General features: G+C 37.1%; 1 protein-coding gene across 2 annotated transcripts in view; it reads right to left on the bottom strand.

Annotated features, from left to right (window-relative positions):
* Nucleotides 1-11,459: 11,459 nt before the first annotated feature.
* The window catches only part of LOC115216761, a 69,639-nt gene continuing 62,527 nt past the window's right edge, over nucleotides 11,460-18,571 (bottom strand). For both annotated transcript variants that reach the window (XM_029786324.2, XM_036506712.1), the window contains exons 14-16: nucleotides 15,835-15,919; nucleotides 12,746-12,816; nucleotides 11,460-11,686 (exon numbers count right to left, since the gene is read on the bottom strand). In XM_029786324.2, coding sequence (XP_029642184.1) covers nucleotides 11,675-11,686; nucleotides 12,746-12,816; nucleotides 15,835-15,919 — 168 coding nt within the window. In that variant the 3' untranslated portion in view covers nucleotides 11,460-11,674. The remainder of the gene's footprint in view (nucleotides 11,687-12,745; nucleotides 12,817-15,834; nucleotides 15,920-18,571) is intronic.

Genomic DNA, 18,571 nt, shown 5'->3' with positions numbered 1-18,571 from the left:
TCAAACATATTTCGATACTTATTCTTTCTTTTACCTCCCATGAAAAATAACCAAATAGTGAACCACTGAACATTTCTTGTAAGCTATACGCCGCTGTCGGTTTTTCGTAGAATTTAGCAGATTCTGCCAAGGGTAAAGACTACTCTAGCCCGTCACTTCCACCAGACAGTTCAGAAAATGTCACTAGGATAACGTATATCCTACGAGGGTCGACTGAAAAGTTCATAGGTTGACCAAAATATTCTCATGGAATGTGACTAAATGAGGTTTATTTTTCAGCATAGTTTCCCTTGTTTCTTCCGGTGTTGCAGTGCTTGGATTCAATTGATGAAGAAGCTTTCATCCTGCCGGTCAAAAGAGCCATCAACAGCAGATATGACGTCATCATTACAGCAATACTGGTTCCTAGTCAAGTGTTTTTGGGGGGGTTTTTAATGTTTGGGAAGTGATAGTTAGATGAGGCCAAATCAGAAGAGGAAAGGTGATCAACCAGTTTAAAGCCACAGTCACGTACTGCAGCCATTGAAACCAAGGACTTGTGTACTGGAGCATTATCCTGATGAAACAAGACCCATTCGTTAATTTTCCTCCGGCCGTTTTGTCTTGATAGCCTTTCGTAATTGCCTCAGCAAGCTGGCATAGTACTTTCTATTGATGGTGTAAACCTTTTGAAGATAAATAAACATAATGCCTTTTGCATCAAAAGAAAACCTGAAGCCATCACCTTCCCTGTAGATGAAACAACCTTGTCTTTCTTTGGGGCAGGTGAGGAGGATGTCAGCCTCAAAGTGATGAAACCAACATCCATCCTAGCTTAAGAAACGTTCAAAGAAACCAGCTGGATGAAACAATGTCAGATTTTTCCCATGATGTGATCAGCCACGTGCGCTTTTGATCAGGTGTCAGAAGGCGTGGAAACTACCGAGCAGAAACCTACGGCATGCCAAGTTCATTGTGTAAAATACTCTCAACTCTTTCACAGGACATGCTAATAGCATTGACTATTTGATTTATAGTCAATCACTTGTCATCCATCAACACGTGGTGGCAGCTGAAGGACATCCAGACCTTCCTCTCCCTTCCTCTCCTAAATCCTGCTGCTCAATTTTGCACTGTTGATAAAGCTGGATCGTCAATCCCTTCTGTGGAAACCATGTCAGCATGAATGATTTGGGGGCTAATGCCTTTTTCTGAAAGTACTTCATAACACCATGATGCCTAATTTGGTCCATTTCCAAAAGTCGCTACTAGTTATATTTGAAGCCATCTCTAAACAGTCATATGTTAGTTTACCTAGAAAGAAACAAAGCAGTTATTAATAAGAAGGTTTGAAATTAATGCATGGAAGATTTCGCAGCTGTAGCATCATTCCTTCATATTCAGCCCACCCTCATATAAGATCCGCCAAACAAACTATGGCTTTACTGGCAGTATGTAGATGATCCAAGGGAGTAAAAGATCTGAACGAGGGTAAAAGACCTGGACGAAGCAGCCTTCGCATTTCACATTGAGAAAATGTTCAGTGTACACCACAAGCTTGGCCAAGTGAGAGATAACTTGAACTTCATTGCTCTGTGTTGTTTCGAAATAGAGTGTTAAAGATATGGTTGTTCCTTTTGTTGTTGTTGTCGCAATGTAGTTTTGTAGCTTTCTGATCGATAAAAACCATAGCACGGAAGCTATTGGTCGAAATATTCTGTGTGTAATCCACAGATTTACTGTAGCCTTTAAACTAATGGCTCATTTTGAAATACAATTGTTAATTGACGGTAATTCAGTGACAGTGTCGATGTGTCATATACACTCCACTGTTCTTCTGTGTCTATCGTCGTTGTTGATGAGTAGCGCTACGAGAGATTTGATCAAACAGACCATCGGGTGTTTTTGCATAAATATCCAGTGCTACTTGTAGCAAAGTGGCAAAGTGTATTTAAGGGGTTAATAAAAAATATACGAGCGGTACCCAAAAGAAACCGAAAGTTTGAAATGTCCTTTTATTCTATTAGTTTTACATATTTATACTTTTATCGCCTTCAGAGTATTCTCTCTTTGAAGCAATGCATCGGTCCAGACGCATTCTCCGCTGTTCGAAGCTGTGCTGGAATTCTTGCGAAGTGACGCCTTTTAACGCCTCCGTCATTTTTTTCTTCACCTCTTCCACATCTGCAAATTCTATAGCACCAGCTTTCATCACCAGGGGTGATCTTCGAAAAGGGGTCAGGATCAACTTCCAACTGTTCTTTCAGTTCACGACACGCATTCAGTCGTGACTGCTTTTGATCTTCCGTAAGCAAACGAGGCATAAATTTTGCTGCGGCGCTTTTCATTCGCAATTCCTCGCTCAAAATTCGTTGGCAGGAGCTCCAGGACACACCAATCATACCAGCAAGTTTGTCACTTGTTCAGTGACGGTCCTCTATGAATCTTCGTAATGTTTTCATTCGTTCGGGAGGTTGATAGCCGCCCTGGATGATCTTGGTCTTCGAGCGACAAGTGACCATTCTTAAAGCGTGAAAAACTCTCGTCAACTTGTGTTTCGCTCATGCGTCTTTGTAAGCTGTTTGGAGCATGACAACTGTTTCGGCCGCTGTTTTCACCATCAGAAAACAGAATTTCACGGAAGCACTCTGTTTTTTCGTTTCAGCCATCGCAAAAATCGACGAACAGGGGAGAAGCACTGCAAAACAAAGATGCACCACGTGGCAGTACGACACAAGCTGATGATACCGGTCGGCAGACTGATGCTTGAGCGTCGCATCAAGTGGTTTCTAGCGGTGGAAGCCCGAACTACAGTGGGCTTGTCCCATAGAGAACGTTTCCGGTTACTTTTAATATAATCTTTAGAATTACATATAAAATTATATACCATATACAGAGAGATAATTAAACTTCTGCAGCTAAGCATCAGTTAATGTTTGGACAAAATGCAAAAATAGTGATAACATCATAGCAGATATTTATCTTTGATGCACATGGAAACCGGACAAACAGAAAGACGATGGAGAGACATACTAGAGATGGACAAACACAGAGAGAGGTGAGTTGCTGCCAAATTATAATAGATGAGAAGTCACATAACCGAAGCTTAGAAATCGATTATTCCATATCCTGTCGTCGGTTTCGTGGAGTGGTCAAGACACTTCAATAGCCTAGTCTCACATAGCACTAATTAGATACCATAATGAGGTAACTTACCATTTTAAAGAGCGTCGCCGCCGTGTAAAATTGATACGTCGATCGCTATGCTCTAATATCAACTACGAAGTGACTACATCTTCAGTTCAATATTGATCTTTGTACTTCAGAAAACAATTAGATAGAATAAATGGAGAAAAATAAATGGGGAAAAAAATGTCTTAATCATCATGAAGAAAAGAAAATAACTTTTCCCTCTTCAAAATTTTTATTTTTATTAATAATTGTTTTTCATTTATCATTTGTTTCAATTGTTTCCATTTAATTATTCATTTTTAATACAGCTGTGCTGACCAAGACATGAGTTGGAAGGTGTTTAAATTTCAATAACTGTCTGTTGATTTCGTTAAACTTCAGTACTCGTTGTTGAATTTATTATTTATTTGCCTGTGTGTTTGTTTTTATTGGCTGTTTTTTTCCGGTTCAGAGAACGAAGATATCTTTGAGAAAGAAAGAGAAAGAGAAGGTAGTCCTCTGAGTCAAGTTAAATGTAATTTAAAATGGCACATTGTAGACACGTGAAGGACATTACGTAATCATGGCTTTGTTAAATTTCTTCTATTGAATTCCTGTGAGTTCAGCAAATATGTAGTTCATAATATCAACATTATCTTATGATGCTGAATTAATGTAACATTCGTTCTCTGAATGGCGGAATTAAAACTCGGCTGGTACATATTTTTCCCAACAAGATAATAATAATAGTTTCCAGTAAACTGACGCGTCATCATATTAATGCATGAGCGTATGCATGTGTATGTGTGTGTGTATGCTTTGTGTGTGTGTGTGTGTGTGTGTGTGTGTGTGTGTGTACGTGCGTGTGTGTGTACGTGCGTGAGTATGGACTTATGTGTGTGAGTGCAATGTTATGTAAATTTAGGTTTTCGATTTTCATGTCTTCAACTAAAACTAACTAAATCTGAATTTAGCAGGAAATCCATTTTATATCTTCATTGCATACGAAAATTGATGGCGTTAAAAGACATATACGCAGAAATCTACACACACACACACACATATATATATGTGCATATGCGAGTGTATATACATGTGTGTGTACGTTCATACGAGTAGATCTGTATGTCGACTTAACATGTACACACACGCACACATATATGCGTATGTCTGTGTATATACGTATATACGTCTACATTTATAAACAGACACACACAGATATATATATATATATATGTGTGTGTATATGTATATATATATATATATGCTAGTTCATATGAGACATTGTGTTTACGAAAGTGTTTACGAAAGCCTCTCTAGCGTAAGATGAAAATACTAGTATGAAAACAAAACAAAACCAAATACGCCAAAAATTTAAACTTTTGACTTACATTTCAATATTTCAGCTTAAAATATTTTCTCGTGATAAAGGCTTTTTGAAAGCCGAAATACTTAAATATAAGATGAAAGTTTAAAGTATTGCATTTAGTTTGTTTATGTTTACATTTTTTTTAAATTTCCAGTTGGCTTAGTTCTTATTTTATTATGTTTTCTCAAAATTATGTCACTGTAATACTTTTACTACTAAATCAAGCTATATTTACTGTTATGACGAAGTTATTTATTGTTAGAGAGAAAAAGGCCAAGATCGACTATCAGATAAATTTCCGAAAAGATTATTTGAAACACGGTGTGAAGTATAACAGTATCAAGAACAGCCACACACATGAACATATTAGTTTGACCTGCTTTGAAATTCTTTCACTTCTACACACAATTTTATTATAAAGAAGCGTCTGTGAAATCCTTCTAGACTGCGACATCACTTCATCCATGAATATAATCTCAAATCTCGAATTCAAAGTTTATCTGTTTGCGGAACTTCTCAATAATACTGCAATTATCCATTGCTGTCACAATCATATACATAAAAAAGAATATCACACACAAATTCACAAATTCTTTTGAACTCAAAGTCTAGGCATTGTTGCAAGTTTGCAGAATCGTTAGTGCGTTTGGCTAAATGCTAAACGGCATTTCTTCCGGCTCTTTATATTCTGAGTTCAAACTTCGCCGACGTCTACGGCTAACCCCTCCCATTAAAATCGCTGCCCGGGTGCCAAAATTTGAAACCATTACGACACCGATTCTTCCTATCACTATCAATTCTACAAGCACAAACACGAATTCTCATGCCAGCACCACAGATTCGTAGTCTGCCGATGATATTCAACAACAAACATTTGAAGGTGAAAGTTCAGCTGTCATCTGATAAGCAATCAACACAAAAGTTCGATGGCCAACTAAGAAAAAAAATAATATAACAATTTTTCAAATTTTGTTACAAAGCCAGTAATTTTCAGGTGAGTAGTCTTGTCGATGACATTATACTCGGCTGGTGCTTTTTTGTCGAGCACAGGAGCCGATATAATAGAGAAGCATCCTCCACACCTGAAGAATTAAAAGCGGGTCGCTGGCAGAAACGTTAGCACGCCGGGCGAAATGCGTAGCCGTATTTCGTCTGCCGTTACGTTCTGAGTTCAAATTCTGCCGAGGTCGACTTTGCCTTTCGTCCTTTCGGGGTCGATTAAATAAGTACCACTTAAGCACCGAGGTCGATATAATCGACTTAATCGTTTGTCTGTCCTTGTTTGTCCCTTCTGTGTTTAGCCCCTTGTGGGAAGTAAAAAAATAGAAATAGGTATTTCGTCTGCCGTTACGTTCTGAGTTCAAATTCCGCCGAGGTCGACTTTGCCTTTCATTCTTTCGGGATCGATAAATTAAGTACCAGTTACGCACTGGGGTCGATGTAATCGACTTAATATCCTTGTTTGCCCCATCTATGTTTAGCCCCTTGTGGGCAATAAAGAAATAAGAATCGATAGCACGTCGGGCAAAATTCTTAGCGGTATTTCTTCTGGCTTTACTTTCTGAGTTCAAATTCTGCCGAGGCCGACTTTGCTTTTTATCCTTTCGGAGGTCGATAAGATAAGTACCAGTTGAGATCTCGGATCGATGTAATCGACTTCACCCTCCCACCATATTTCAAGCTTTGTACTTATAGGAGAAATAATATAAGGATAATTCTTTCTAATTTTGGCACAAAGCCTATAATTGTGAGGGAATGTAGCGTGTTGATTCCATTGACCCCAGTACATCACTGGCACGTTATTTTAACGAAATCGAAAGCGTGAAAAGTAACGATGACCTCCGTGGTATTCGAACTCCACTCAGAATATAAAGCGCTGGAAGAAATACTGTTAAACATGTTTCTCGAAATGCTGACGATTCTTCCGGCTTGTTGCCTTAATAATAATAATATTAATAATAATAATAATCCAAGTCTCTTATTTAAAGTTAATTTATTAATAATAATAATAATAATAATAATAATAATAATAATAATAATAATAATAATAATAATCCAAGTCTCTCATATAAAGTTAATTTCCTCCCTACTAATCACCGATATAGTGCTTTCATCTCTTTTTAATTAAACAGTAAAAGAAGACGGCGGAGGAGGAGATAAAGGCAGTTTAATTAGATTTAAGTACTGGCATAAATTCTAATAATTTTGGGGTGATTAAAAGTGAAGTAAAACCCTCCGCTTTAATAGAATTCAAAACGTTGAAGATTTGGGTTAAATACTCCCAAAGTATTTAACCAAGTAATATATAAAATTCGCTACTTCTCCATGTTTGATGCACTACAAGAGCCTTAATAATAATTCTTCCTGCTATAGATGCAAAGCCTGGAGTTGCGTGAGAAAGGACGAGTTGACTACATGGATCCAGTGCTCAACTAGTACTTATTTTATCGACCCCGAAGGACAACAGGATCGATACAAGAAACGATATTTTCTATAATAAGATTGACGACTGGAGGAGTAAGTGCAGAATATTAAAGAGAATCAACCTCTCAGCAAGGGGCCTATAATTTAGTTTGCTAATGATACCGTAGTGTTGACGCAGCTGTGGAAGTATGGATTTGAAATATCCTTGTTTCTGTAAATATATCTAAGGGTTTTTGATAGGAGCCAGAAAACTTGAAACAAAAGCCTTCTCTGATAGAGGACAATACACTTGGTTTCCGTGTATATGTATCTGTGTGAGTCTATATATACTGGTGGAAAGGAGGCACAATGGCCTGGTAGTTAGGGCAGCGGACTCGCGGTCGTAGGATCGCGGTTTCGATTCCCAGACCGAGCGTTGTAAGTGTTTATTGAGCGAAAACACCTAAAAGCTCCACGAGGCTCCGGCAGGGCGGGTGGGGTGGCGGCCCCTGCTGTACTCTTTCATCATAACTTTCACTCACTCTTTCTTCCTATTTCTGTGGTACCTGTATTTAAAAGGGCCAACCTTGTCGCACTGTGTCACGCTGAATATCCCCGAGAACTACGTTAATGGTACACGTGTCCGTGGAATGCTCAGCCACTTATACGTTAATTTCATGAGCTGGCTGTTCTATTGATCGGATCAACTGGAACCCTCGTCGTCGTAACCGACGGAGTGCCAACAACACACTGGTGGAAAACTATGCGTGACGTTGCGTTCATTTACGTCAAAGGGTAATTTAATCGTTTTAAAAATCAAAACGTTAAATATATAGCAGATTAAAATAAAGCCTGCTGTCGATATGATCCTCTGAAACTCTTAAGAACAATACTATAGCATAGTCGCAACCAGTTACTGTAACTAGTAATAGAAAATAGTTTGCATTTCCCATAAAATAACAAATTTTAATGAAGACAAAAAAAAGACAGTAGATTTGAAGGAAGGGGTTAGTCGTTACCATTGAATCCAGTACTAGACTGGTACTTTATTTTATCGAACCTGGAGGTATGAAAGTGGAAGCTGACTGATGGGGGGGGGGGGGTAAAACTCAATATATGTGAAAAAAATGCTGAACGAAATACCATAAGGGAAATTCATTGAGGATCAGCAGTATATATATGACCTCAATAGACGTCATTGATTGGTTAAAATTGCCGAAATACAAGAAATTTAACAACAAATAGCTTACAAACTACAGAATTTTCTCAAGAATGTCAAGAGAAAAATATGTTTTATGTGACACATTCTACCAGTATACGAAGTTTAAAAGTGTTTAGTTACAAAATTTATTTTTAAATCTGCCGGTCAAAGTGAAAAGATCCTTCTTTGATGATACTAGAACGATTGTGCCACCTCGCCGCCAGTTTTTTTAAAGTAATTTTGTTTTCATTCACTCCATGCATTCAATTGTACCGTTATCATACTACTACCACCACCAGTAAATGTATCCTGTTTAAAACGAGAAACAAATATTTGAGCAAAAGGAAAATATTTTTGTTTATGGTTCTTAAGTTTTTGCGCACTCCTACCATCAAACCACCACCACCCGGGAGAGCGGACTACAAAATCTATTGTATAGCACTTTTGTTTGTGTGTGTGTGTGCGTGTGTGTGCGTGTATGTGTGTGTGTGTGCACGCATGTGTGTGTGTGCGTGTATGTGTGTGTGTGCGTGTGTGTGTGTGATGGCTTCATCAGCTGCTTGATTTATTTATCTCAGAAACCGTTGAACTCGGAATGTCGATGTTTTGCTCATCATCCCGACCTTTGATCAACATATTTTGTTTTCGACTTTTATAAAGTTTTATTTTCGTTTAGTTATGTTGAATGTAAATACTTCAAATTTTGGCACATCGACTTCAGTACACAACTGATACTTTATTTTTATCAACCCCGAAAAAGATAACAGGCAAAGTTGACCTCGGCGGAATTTTATCTCAGAAAAGTTGACAGTAACTATGTGGATAGTAAATTTGCGGCGAAATTCAATTCAGCGTGATATGTGTCGGATCAGCTACGAATTCATAGAAAACCGAAACCTGTTGTACAAAAATTAAAACGCAACAGTAATATGTTCATGCATTTAAATTAGCAAACCATTCTTAATATTACGATGAACGTCGCCCTTTTCAAGCCGAGCCAGGCTCATGGGCCCGGTTTCCGGGTTTCTGTGGCGTATGTGTTCCCCCCAGCTGGACGGGACTGGAAGAGAGAGTGAGAGAAAGCTGTGGCGAAAGAGTTAAATAGGGGTCGCCACCACCCCTGCTGGAGCCTCGTGGAGCTTTTAGGTATTTTCGCTCAATAAACACACACAACACCCGGTCTGGGAATCGAAACCGCGAACCTCCGATCGCGTGTTCGCTGCCATAACCACTGTGCCATTGCGCCTCCATTCTTAATATTAATGACTATAATATCTGTAAGGCAAAATATCTTCCAATATTGAAAACTGACGTGTTTTTGTGAGTTTCAGTGTTCTCTAGTCACGATGTGGTAGCTTCTGCGAAGTTTTAGTACATACAAAGAGAAAAAAATTTCTTCTGCATTGTTCGTTTTATTAAAGGGTCATATAGTTCTAATTACGTAATCATGTTACTTCTTAAAAAATTTCTTGTTTATTATGGTTGTGATTGATATTATTTAGTTTTCTGAATGGGATCGAGATTTTTTTATTATTATCCGCGTGTTAAAGTGGTTAAGTAGAAAAAAAATATTACATGGTGATTGTTGCATTCTTTATATATATATATATATATATATATATAATAAAACTTCCATCAAAAATGTTTAATTACTAATAAGCAAATTCCATTCTTACATTGTGCATGAACGAGTGAGAAGAGAAAATATTTTGCTTCTATTCAACATCTGCTTCATACTTTTGGTGGAAAACTAAAATGTTGCAATCCAATGCTATTAAAGTTCTGATTGGAGTGAAATTACTAGAAACAGGCACAGAATCTGAAATACGATCACCGTTTGCCAAGAGCTTAATTCAGCTTTCACTGAATTCAAGAACTTTATTTTTGCATCACAAATTAAAAATGGCAAATGTTGACGTAGATGTCATTTCCAAGTGCATTACCAATGAAAAGGAAATGAAATTGTTCCATCGAGGAATCAAATTATTATGTCTTAATTAAGTTCAGCGATGAAGTATCAAGTAGCATAGGGGTGAGAGTTAGCAACCAAACCTTATAAACATCTTATGATAAAATTTATGTATAAATATTAAAAAAGAAACAGTAGGAAGGGAATTTGTAATAATTATGTCCTACCCAAGAATATTGATTTATCATATAGATACATTGCCTCAGATGTGACCAAAGTGTATAGCTGATTAAATTGAATCTGGTTTTCAAACAAATAATATATTTTATCAACGCCTGAAGTATGAAAAGGTAAAATCGATTTCGGTGGTATATGAATTCGGGAACTTAAAGGTACCCAGCACAAGGTCTGTGTAACCCACCACTCTGCCGAATCTGCTCACTCAGTTCTTTTCTTAAGATTCTACCGATATAAATTAAATTATTATAATCTAAGGAAAATAAATTATTAAACATTTCGCGAAGTTCGTGAATTGTGAGGTCTAGTGAGTTCTAAAATTTCAAAAGGAGTCTTTCCTCGTAATGGTACCATATTAGAGAAGAAGCGGAATTTTATACTCAGAACGTAGCAACGGGTGAAATATCGCTAAGCATTTCGCCCGGCGTGCTAAAGATTCTGCCACCTCAATAATAATAATAATCCTTTCTACTATAGGTACAAGGCCTGAAATTTAGAGAAAGGGCGCTAATCAATGTCATCGACGCCAGTACTCCACTGGTACTTATATTATCAACCCAAAAAGAAAGAAACACAATCGACCTCAGCTGAATATAAAACGTAAAATCGGAATAGATGCCACTAAGCATTTTGTCCGGCATTCTAACGATTCTTTCAGCTTGCTACCTTCATAATAATAATAATAATAATAATAATAATAATAATGATCCTTTTTTTATTATAGGCACAAGGCCTAAAATCGTGGGGAAGGAAAATTTGATTTCTTGAACGCCAGTGCTTGACTGGTATTTATTTTATGGTCTCCGAAAGGATGAATGACAAATAAACTTCGGCGGAATTTGAACAGACGAAATGCTGCGAAGCATTTTTTGCGACATGCTAACGACTCTGCTACCTCGCAGCCTTTTATAACGATAATAATGTTTTCATAAATTGGCACAAGGTCAGTCATTTTATGATAGGAAGCAAGTCGATTACATCGTCCCCAGTGCTCAACTTGCATTTATTTTATCGACCCCGAAAGGATGAAAGACAAAGTCAACCTCGGCGAAATTTGTACTCAGAACGTAAAGACGGACGAAATGCCGCTAAGCATTTTACCCTGCGTGCTAACGATTCCGCCGACTTGCTGCCTTAATGGCTATGATCAATAAACTAAGTTTACCAAATTTAATGATGAACTGATCATATAAGTTTTGTTCGATATTTTATTTAGAAATAAAGTTAATGAATGTTAGCTTTTCTTTCTTTATCTTCTTCCAATGCGGATTTATACAAAAAAAGAAAAGCAATTAAATATCAATAAAAATTGTCCATAGAAATAAAATCGCTCTCTTGCGTCAACCAAGATATCTCTGTCTGTCTGTTTGTCTGTCAACCTCATCATTCATGGAGTCGTTGAGAATCATGATAGTACCTTTGAAAGAAAAAGAAAATATAATATGAATATATATTTATATAAGTTCAGGTGTAAGCTCGTTTAAGGGATAACATCCAGGTACTTAGGTTGCCTCGTTCATCTTTGGGAAGGTCTGAGACAAAGGCTGTATTAATAACGTCCCAGCCGGACGTCCCTGTGAGAGGGGGATGGTTCACCAGACACAACGGTTTCCTCAAGCTAACATGTTTAAGCGTCAAATGACAACCACATGTAACGGCGGTGCAGCAGCATGGCCACAGCTCTGAGGTGAAACTACAGAAAAAAACGTTCAGACATGAGTGTTTGGTTAAGAACCTCGCTTTCCAACATCGCGGTGTCGGGTTAAGTCCCGCTCCTTGCCTAGTATCTTCTACTATAGTCCCGCTCCTTAGCAAGTATCTTCTACTGTAGCACAGGACCAATTAATGCATTGCTGTATATATGTGTGCGGGGAGGGGTCTTTGTATTTGTCACCTCACCGTTTCATAATTGTTACTAGTTTGTTTACGACATCGTAACGCAACGGTTCACAAAAAGATCGATAGAATAAATACTAGCTATAAAACATAAATACGGGGAGACAAATGAAAGAAACAAGTAAAAAATAAAAGACGTGTATGTATGTGTACATAAAGATAAGTATACAGAAATATGTTTGCTTGTATATGTATATGTATATATATGTGTGTGTATGAATGCATGAATATATGTATGTATCCGTAAACATCACTGTGTTGTGTCGAAATGCTAAGCTTCACATTAAGCTTTGTCTTTCTTCCTCAAAGCTTCTTCTTTTCCGAGTCCCCTGCAGGTGTCCTGAGAGCCAAAGAAGGCCATGGGTACTGGCTATGCCTCCAGAAACATTAAATGTGCGTGTGTGTGTGTGTGTGTGTGTGTGTGTGTCTGTGTGTGTGTGCGTGCGAGTACATGCATATATATATATATATGTGTATGTATGATAAATGGAATAGTTTTAACAGTGAAACATTTGACAAACCATCGTAGAAAATGCACCGTTATAGTTAGCCGACAAATATTGAATATATTTATATTTACCTTAATAGACACAGCGAGAGCAATTATAAGCCCAAGAAGAGTCATTCCAATGCCAAGACCAGCCATAGCACCTGAGATAAAGAAAAGAGACCACCTCGCTTAGTTTAATATGCATGTGAGTGCGTGTGTGTGTGTGTGTGTGTATTACATTTCAATAAAATCAAGTCAATTTTAGTCAACGATTAGTTTGCATCTAGCATATATATGGCTTGTATAGAAAATACGAAAGGAAACATGGTTGATTATTAATCAATATATCATATACACGTTGTCCCATATCGAAATTAATAAATAATGCTGATAACATGACAAATGCTATACAACTCCATATTAAAAAGCTTAGGTTGCTGAACATGCGATATGTAAATATATGAAGGAAAGGAATGGAACTGCGACATAAATTTCGATAGGAATTACCTAAGGAAGAGTTAGATTACATCATAAAGTATGACATATTTAAACTTATGATATAGATCTATTCCACTTTGGAAGCGTGCTTAGTGACTGCTTTCTCGTATCCGAGAAATTTTAGTTTTACTCACTTATTTCTGTCTTCAGTATAGTATTTCAATTATAAATTTTACATCTCTTTAATCCAGAAACGCGTATGTAGTTGATCAAAGCCGGCTGGATTCGCTATTTTTTTCTATTTACCTGCGTGGGTTGGGAGTATTGTTGTCTGGGAGATATCTTATGGTAGTGGAATAGTATTTAGCTGCTATTTCTAAATTTCGGTACGTGGTGAAGCAATTTTGCTGAAACCCTAATTATAATTATGCTTATAATTATAGAATTTTTGTATAAGATTGCCGATAATGGTTCATTTAACATGCCGAACTACTTGGTAAAATTATTAATTATTAATTGATTAATTAATTTTACCCTTTATTATTATTGATAATATAATTCACTCCATGATAGTAGACTACAGTTTCTGCGGGAATACTCGTAACACACATGGGCGATTGGGAAAGAATGCGAGTTCTCACTCATCTGTATAAATTCAGAAGTACTGGTTTTTGGATATTAGCTGTTCAATGGCGCTTGGTCGAATACATATTTCAATTATTAGTACTCTCAAATTTATAATTGTTTGGACTTTGGGGTATGTATATGTATATATATATATATATATATATATATATATATATATATATATTATATATATATATATATATATAATATATATATGTGTGTGTGTGTGTGTGTGTGTGTGTGGTGTGTGTGTGTGTGTGTGTGTGTGTAAAAAAATACAAACTGGGACAAGAACGCAAAACATTTAGAAGACGATACAAAAAGCACGGACGGGACATTCGAAGCCTTCAATCTTCAGTCAAAAACCGGATCATCCTCGCAATTTCGGCTGATTAATCTTGAGATTGCTCCGATCTGGCCAGCCTCAAAGGAAAATCTAAGCCAAGCGCATTAGATTCTTTGGAAGAAAGCCTCGAATGTATACAAAACAAGGACGGAAAAACGGACGATGTTACACAAATAAGAATACAAAAATACATAAAAACAATAATGATAATAATAATAACAAAAACAGGACGTCACAGACAGGCGTCTTTCGACAGGACGAGTAAACTTTGAGCTGGCGTGTTAGAAAAATGCCTTAGGGCAGAGAGAGAAAAATGTGTCTTGCCGCGACGACTGCCAAACACGAAAGACCGGCAATCGGTCAGTCAGTCACGCGTGAGGAGAAGAGAGAGGAAAAGAGGGACAGATGAATTTAGGAGGTGGAGAAGAGAGAGAAAAAAGGGGAACAAGGAACAAAGGAGGAGGAGAAGAGAGAGAGAGAGAGCATATATATATATATATATTATTATTATTATTATTATTATTATTATTATTATTATTATTATTGAGTGAGAGAGCAGTTCATGCCATCAAAGTGACACTGGGGTAAAATATACGAAGCCCAATATACCCATCATGACTACCCGTCTGATAAGGGTACGCCAGGCACATGCATCACAACCATATGTGCGCGACATGGTAATCTCATATCAAGATAAACAGCGCATGACCTTGCAGGTGGGGCCCAGTTAGAATTTTCTTCAGGTTGAGTAGCCCATCCCGCTCAAAAGGTCCCTGAATAAGGGTTGTTTAAGGATGTTGAAAGAACCACCCATGTCTCCAGCGGTGAATTATTCAAACCCCAAAGAATCCCTCTCAACACATGGCTATGATGCTCCCCCACTACTTCTGCTCGTGATCAGAGATGCACATATCGTCAGCCACTAAGGAACATGCTCAACTGGTTAAGGTCAAACAACTGACAAGCAAATCTGTGGTATTGAGCAGAATATTTGCTGTAGCCCATCTTTTATACCAAGACAAAACAATGTACATGATAACACTGTGGTATTGAGCCGAATATTTGCTGTAGCCCATCTTTTCATTATTATTATTATTATTATTATTATTATTATTATTATTATTATTATTATTATTATTATCCCTTTCAGTCATTAGACTGCAGCCATGCTGGAGTACCGCACTGAATTTTTTAGTTGATTGAATCGACCCCAGTACTTATATTTTAAAGTCTGGTATGTATTCTATCGTAATCTTTGCCGAACCGCAAGTTACGAGGACGTAAATACACCAACACAGTCTTTAAGCGGTGGTGGGACAGAAACACAAACATAAGGGCACACGCATACATAGATATATATACGATAGGCTTCTCACAAATGACTTTCGCTGACCCGAGGTTATAGTAGAGGACAACTTGCTCAAGTTGCCACGCAATGGGACTGAACCTGGAACCATGTGGTTAGGAAGCAAGCTTCTTACCACACAATCGCTCTTTTATAATGTTCATTATATAGAATCCCACTTCAGGGCAAAAACTGACAAGGGTGGGAATTTATGAGAGACAGCAGAGATTTACATACTTCACAATAATCTTCTTGTCCATTTTACTAATAAACACAGATCTTGCCGACGCCAGTCGACTTGGGGTCTGTTTGATCGTATGTATGTATGTTGTATGTATGTATGTATGTATGTTGTACGTATCAGATATTCAATAACTTAATGGCCTAGGTGTGATGATATGAATATATAAAGTTACTACTTACCTTTGGTATATGTTGTTCGCGGTGTTGTCTTGTACAATACTTCATCGAATGTCATTTCTGTAGGCCGTATTGCTGTCTTTTCTCCCTAAAAACGAGAACGCAAACAATTGCATATTGACGTTTAAATCAATCTAGTTATATTGTTGCTTCTATGGAAATGCATAAACAGCTTTACTTTTAGTGAAATACTTTGTACCTAAGTAAGAAAGCGAAATTTATAACAGACCATGTGAGCTTTACGACACAATGTCTTACATTTTACGCATTCGCTAAATCATTTTAAATCACGCTCTACTGTCCTCTAAAGTTAAGAGCACATTGGATTATATAATCATTGACTCGCTGTGCAAAAATGAGAGATAGTCACAGTTTGAATTGCTTTTGGTCATAGGTTTGCTTGATTAGAGCTGCCCTGGAGTGAAATATTATGAACATTATAATTATCAATTATATTATCAACACATTTTAACAAATTCTCGCGTTAAATTATTTATCAGTACTCTAAACAATAAACTATTGTAATGGCGTTTATGTTTTCGAACCGTAGAATGATATAATCACTCTGATGAGATCTAACGTTGGAAATATAAAAACTGTCAAGTAGATATAGTCGATATTCTCTACCCCAACTAACACCATATTTTACTCATAATATTTATATTTTATAATATAAAGCTTTTCTACTTATAATTTATAACGTTATCTTTAGATTATAATATTTATAGTTTGTTTATATTACTACACTATTTAGGCTTGTAATCACCCAGTGATACGGTTAAGAAAAGGAATCGTAAATAAATGATTCTGATTTTGACTATTATACCATATTTCAGAACTATGAACAATTTTAATCAAAATTCAGAAATCTGAAACTTTCCAAAATTTGAAAGTAGCACCAGGAATAGAAAATTCTAGAAAGCATGTATGGGCGGAACGTTACCCACTCCGTGTTGTATGAAAGTGTAATAGGGCAGAAGCTATTCAGAAGTAAAACGGGGCACGGGGCACATTCACGGCAGATTTATTTAAGCTGTATTATGAAATGTAAATAGAAAAGGTATATAAACTTGTGTTCCATCCCCAAGCTTTCCCATTTTATAGATAAAACTATGTTTTCAATCCGAAACACTTCCAGTCCCAAGTATTTCACATAAAGTGTAGCGTGGTTCCTGCTGAGTTTTGAGGTTCTCCAGTCTACTATAAATTCGAGTTTTGAGGTTCTCCAGTCTACTATGCAAGGGTCTGTTACGAAAAGTTAATCGTGTCACCATAAAAGACGTCAACTTTTAAGCGAATATGTATCGATCAATTAATCGGCTGGTATGTAATGAAGTGTGTGTATGTATGAGTGTGTGTGTGTATGTGTGAGTGTGTAGACGTTACATATTCAAACATAAATTAGCATAAACTTATACTAAATGTCAATACAGGCGTAAGTTTTATAATCGTTATTGGTATTTAAGAAATGGTCGCGCAAAGTGAGAAAACAGCTGTCTATAATATCTGGTAGGCATAAGGTTGCGAGCTGGCAGAATCGTTAGCACGCCGAGCAAAATGCTTAGCGGCATTTCGTCTGTCTTTGCGTTCTGAGTTCAAATTCCACCGAGGTCGACTTTGTTTTTTGTCCTTTCGGGAGTCAATAAAATAAGAACCAGTTGCGTACTGCGGTCGATATAATCGACTGGCCCCCTCCCGAAAAATTTCGGGCCTTGTGCCTAGAGTAGAAAAGAATAAAATAGGAACCAGTTGAGCGCTGGGGTCGATGTAATCAACTTACTACTTCCCCAAAAATTGCTGGCCTTGTGCCACAATTTTAAACCAATATTTGGTGCTCTTCTTCGATGTATTGCGATCAAATCCAGCACCTCAGTGTTCATTTTCGTTTTTAAATCCTGGCGGTTTATTAAATAACTACATCAGCTACGTTGTTCTGAAGTCAATTCACTTGAAATGGAGGTAGCTGAGTCGTGATAGCGTCCTACGTAATACCTTGAGTGATTGTTCTTTCCAATCTAAGTTCAAGTCCCACCACTAGCAACCTTATTTCCCGTCACCTGTTTGGATCCTACATATAAAGCACCAGTCATGAAATAGCGTCACTTATTCTTTACCCAGATTCTCTCCCTCTCTCTCTCTATCTATCTATCTATCTATCTCTCATTCCTTCGTTTTTCTCCCCTTTCATTCTCTCAGAATTAGCAGCGGTAGACAATGTGTCTTGGCCTTATGAAAGTAAAAACAAAACTGCCACGGGGAAAATTACCTTTTAGTTGTTTTAGAAAACATTCATCGACAATCTTAAAATGCTTAAGCGAGTCAACATGGTCATTCGTTGACCTTGTAGTGCATCAAACATGGGGAAGTAGCGAATTTCATATATTACTTGGTTAAATACTTTGGGAGCATTTAACCCAAATCTTCAACGTTCTGAATTCTATTAAAGAGGTGGGTTTTACTTCACTTTTAATCACTCCAAAATTATTAGAATTTATGCCAGTACTTAAATCTAATTAAACTGCCTTTATCTCCTCCGCCGTCTTCTTTTACTGTTTAATCAAAAAGGGATGAAAGCACTATATTGGTGATTAGTAGGGAGGAAATTAACTTCAAATGAGAGACTTGGATTTTATTATTGCTTCAGGATGAACTTCCAATTATACAAATGCTATGCTACACAAGTACAAAATATATCTGTACGAGAAATCTCATTTCATGTTTCTGATGCAGAATATGCCAA

Source organism: Octopus sinensis, linkage group LG10 (assembly GCF_006345805.1).
Source record: "Octopus sinensis linkage group LG10, ASM634580v1, whole genome shotgun sequence".
Lineage (NCBI taxonomy): Eukaryota > Metazoa > Mollusca > Cephalopoda > Octopoda > Octopodidae > Octopus > Octopus sinensis.
Note: the sequence above shows the minus strand (reverse complement) of the source record. Positions and strands in the feature narration are given on the sequence as shown.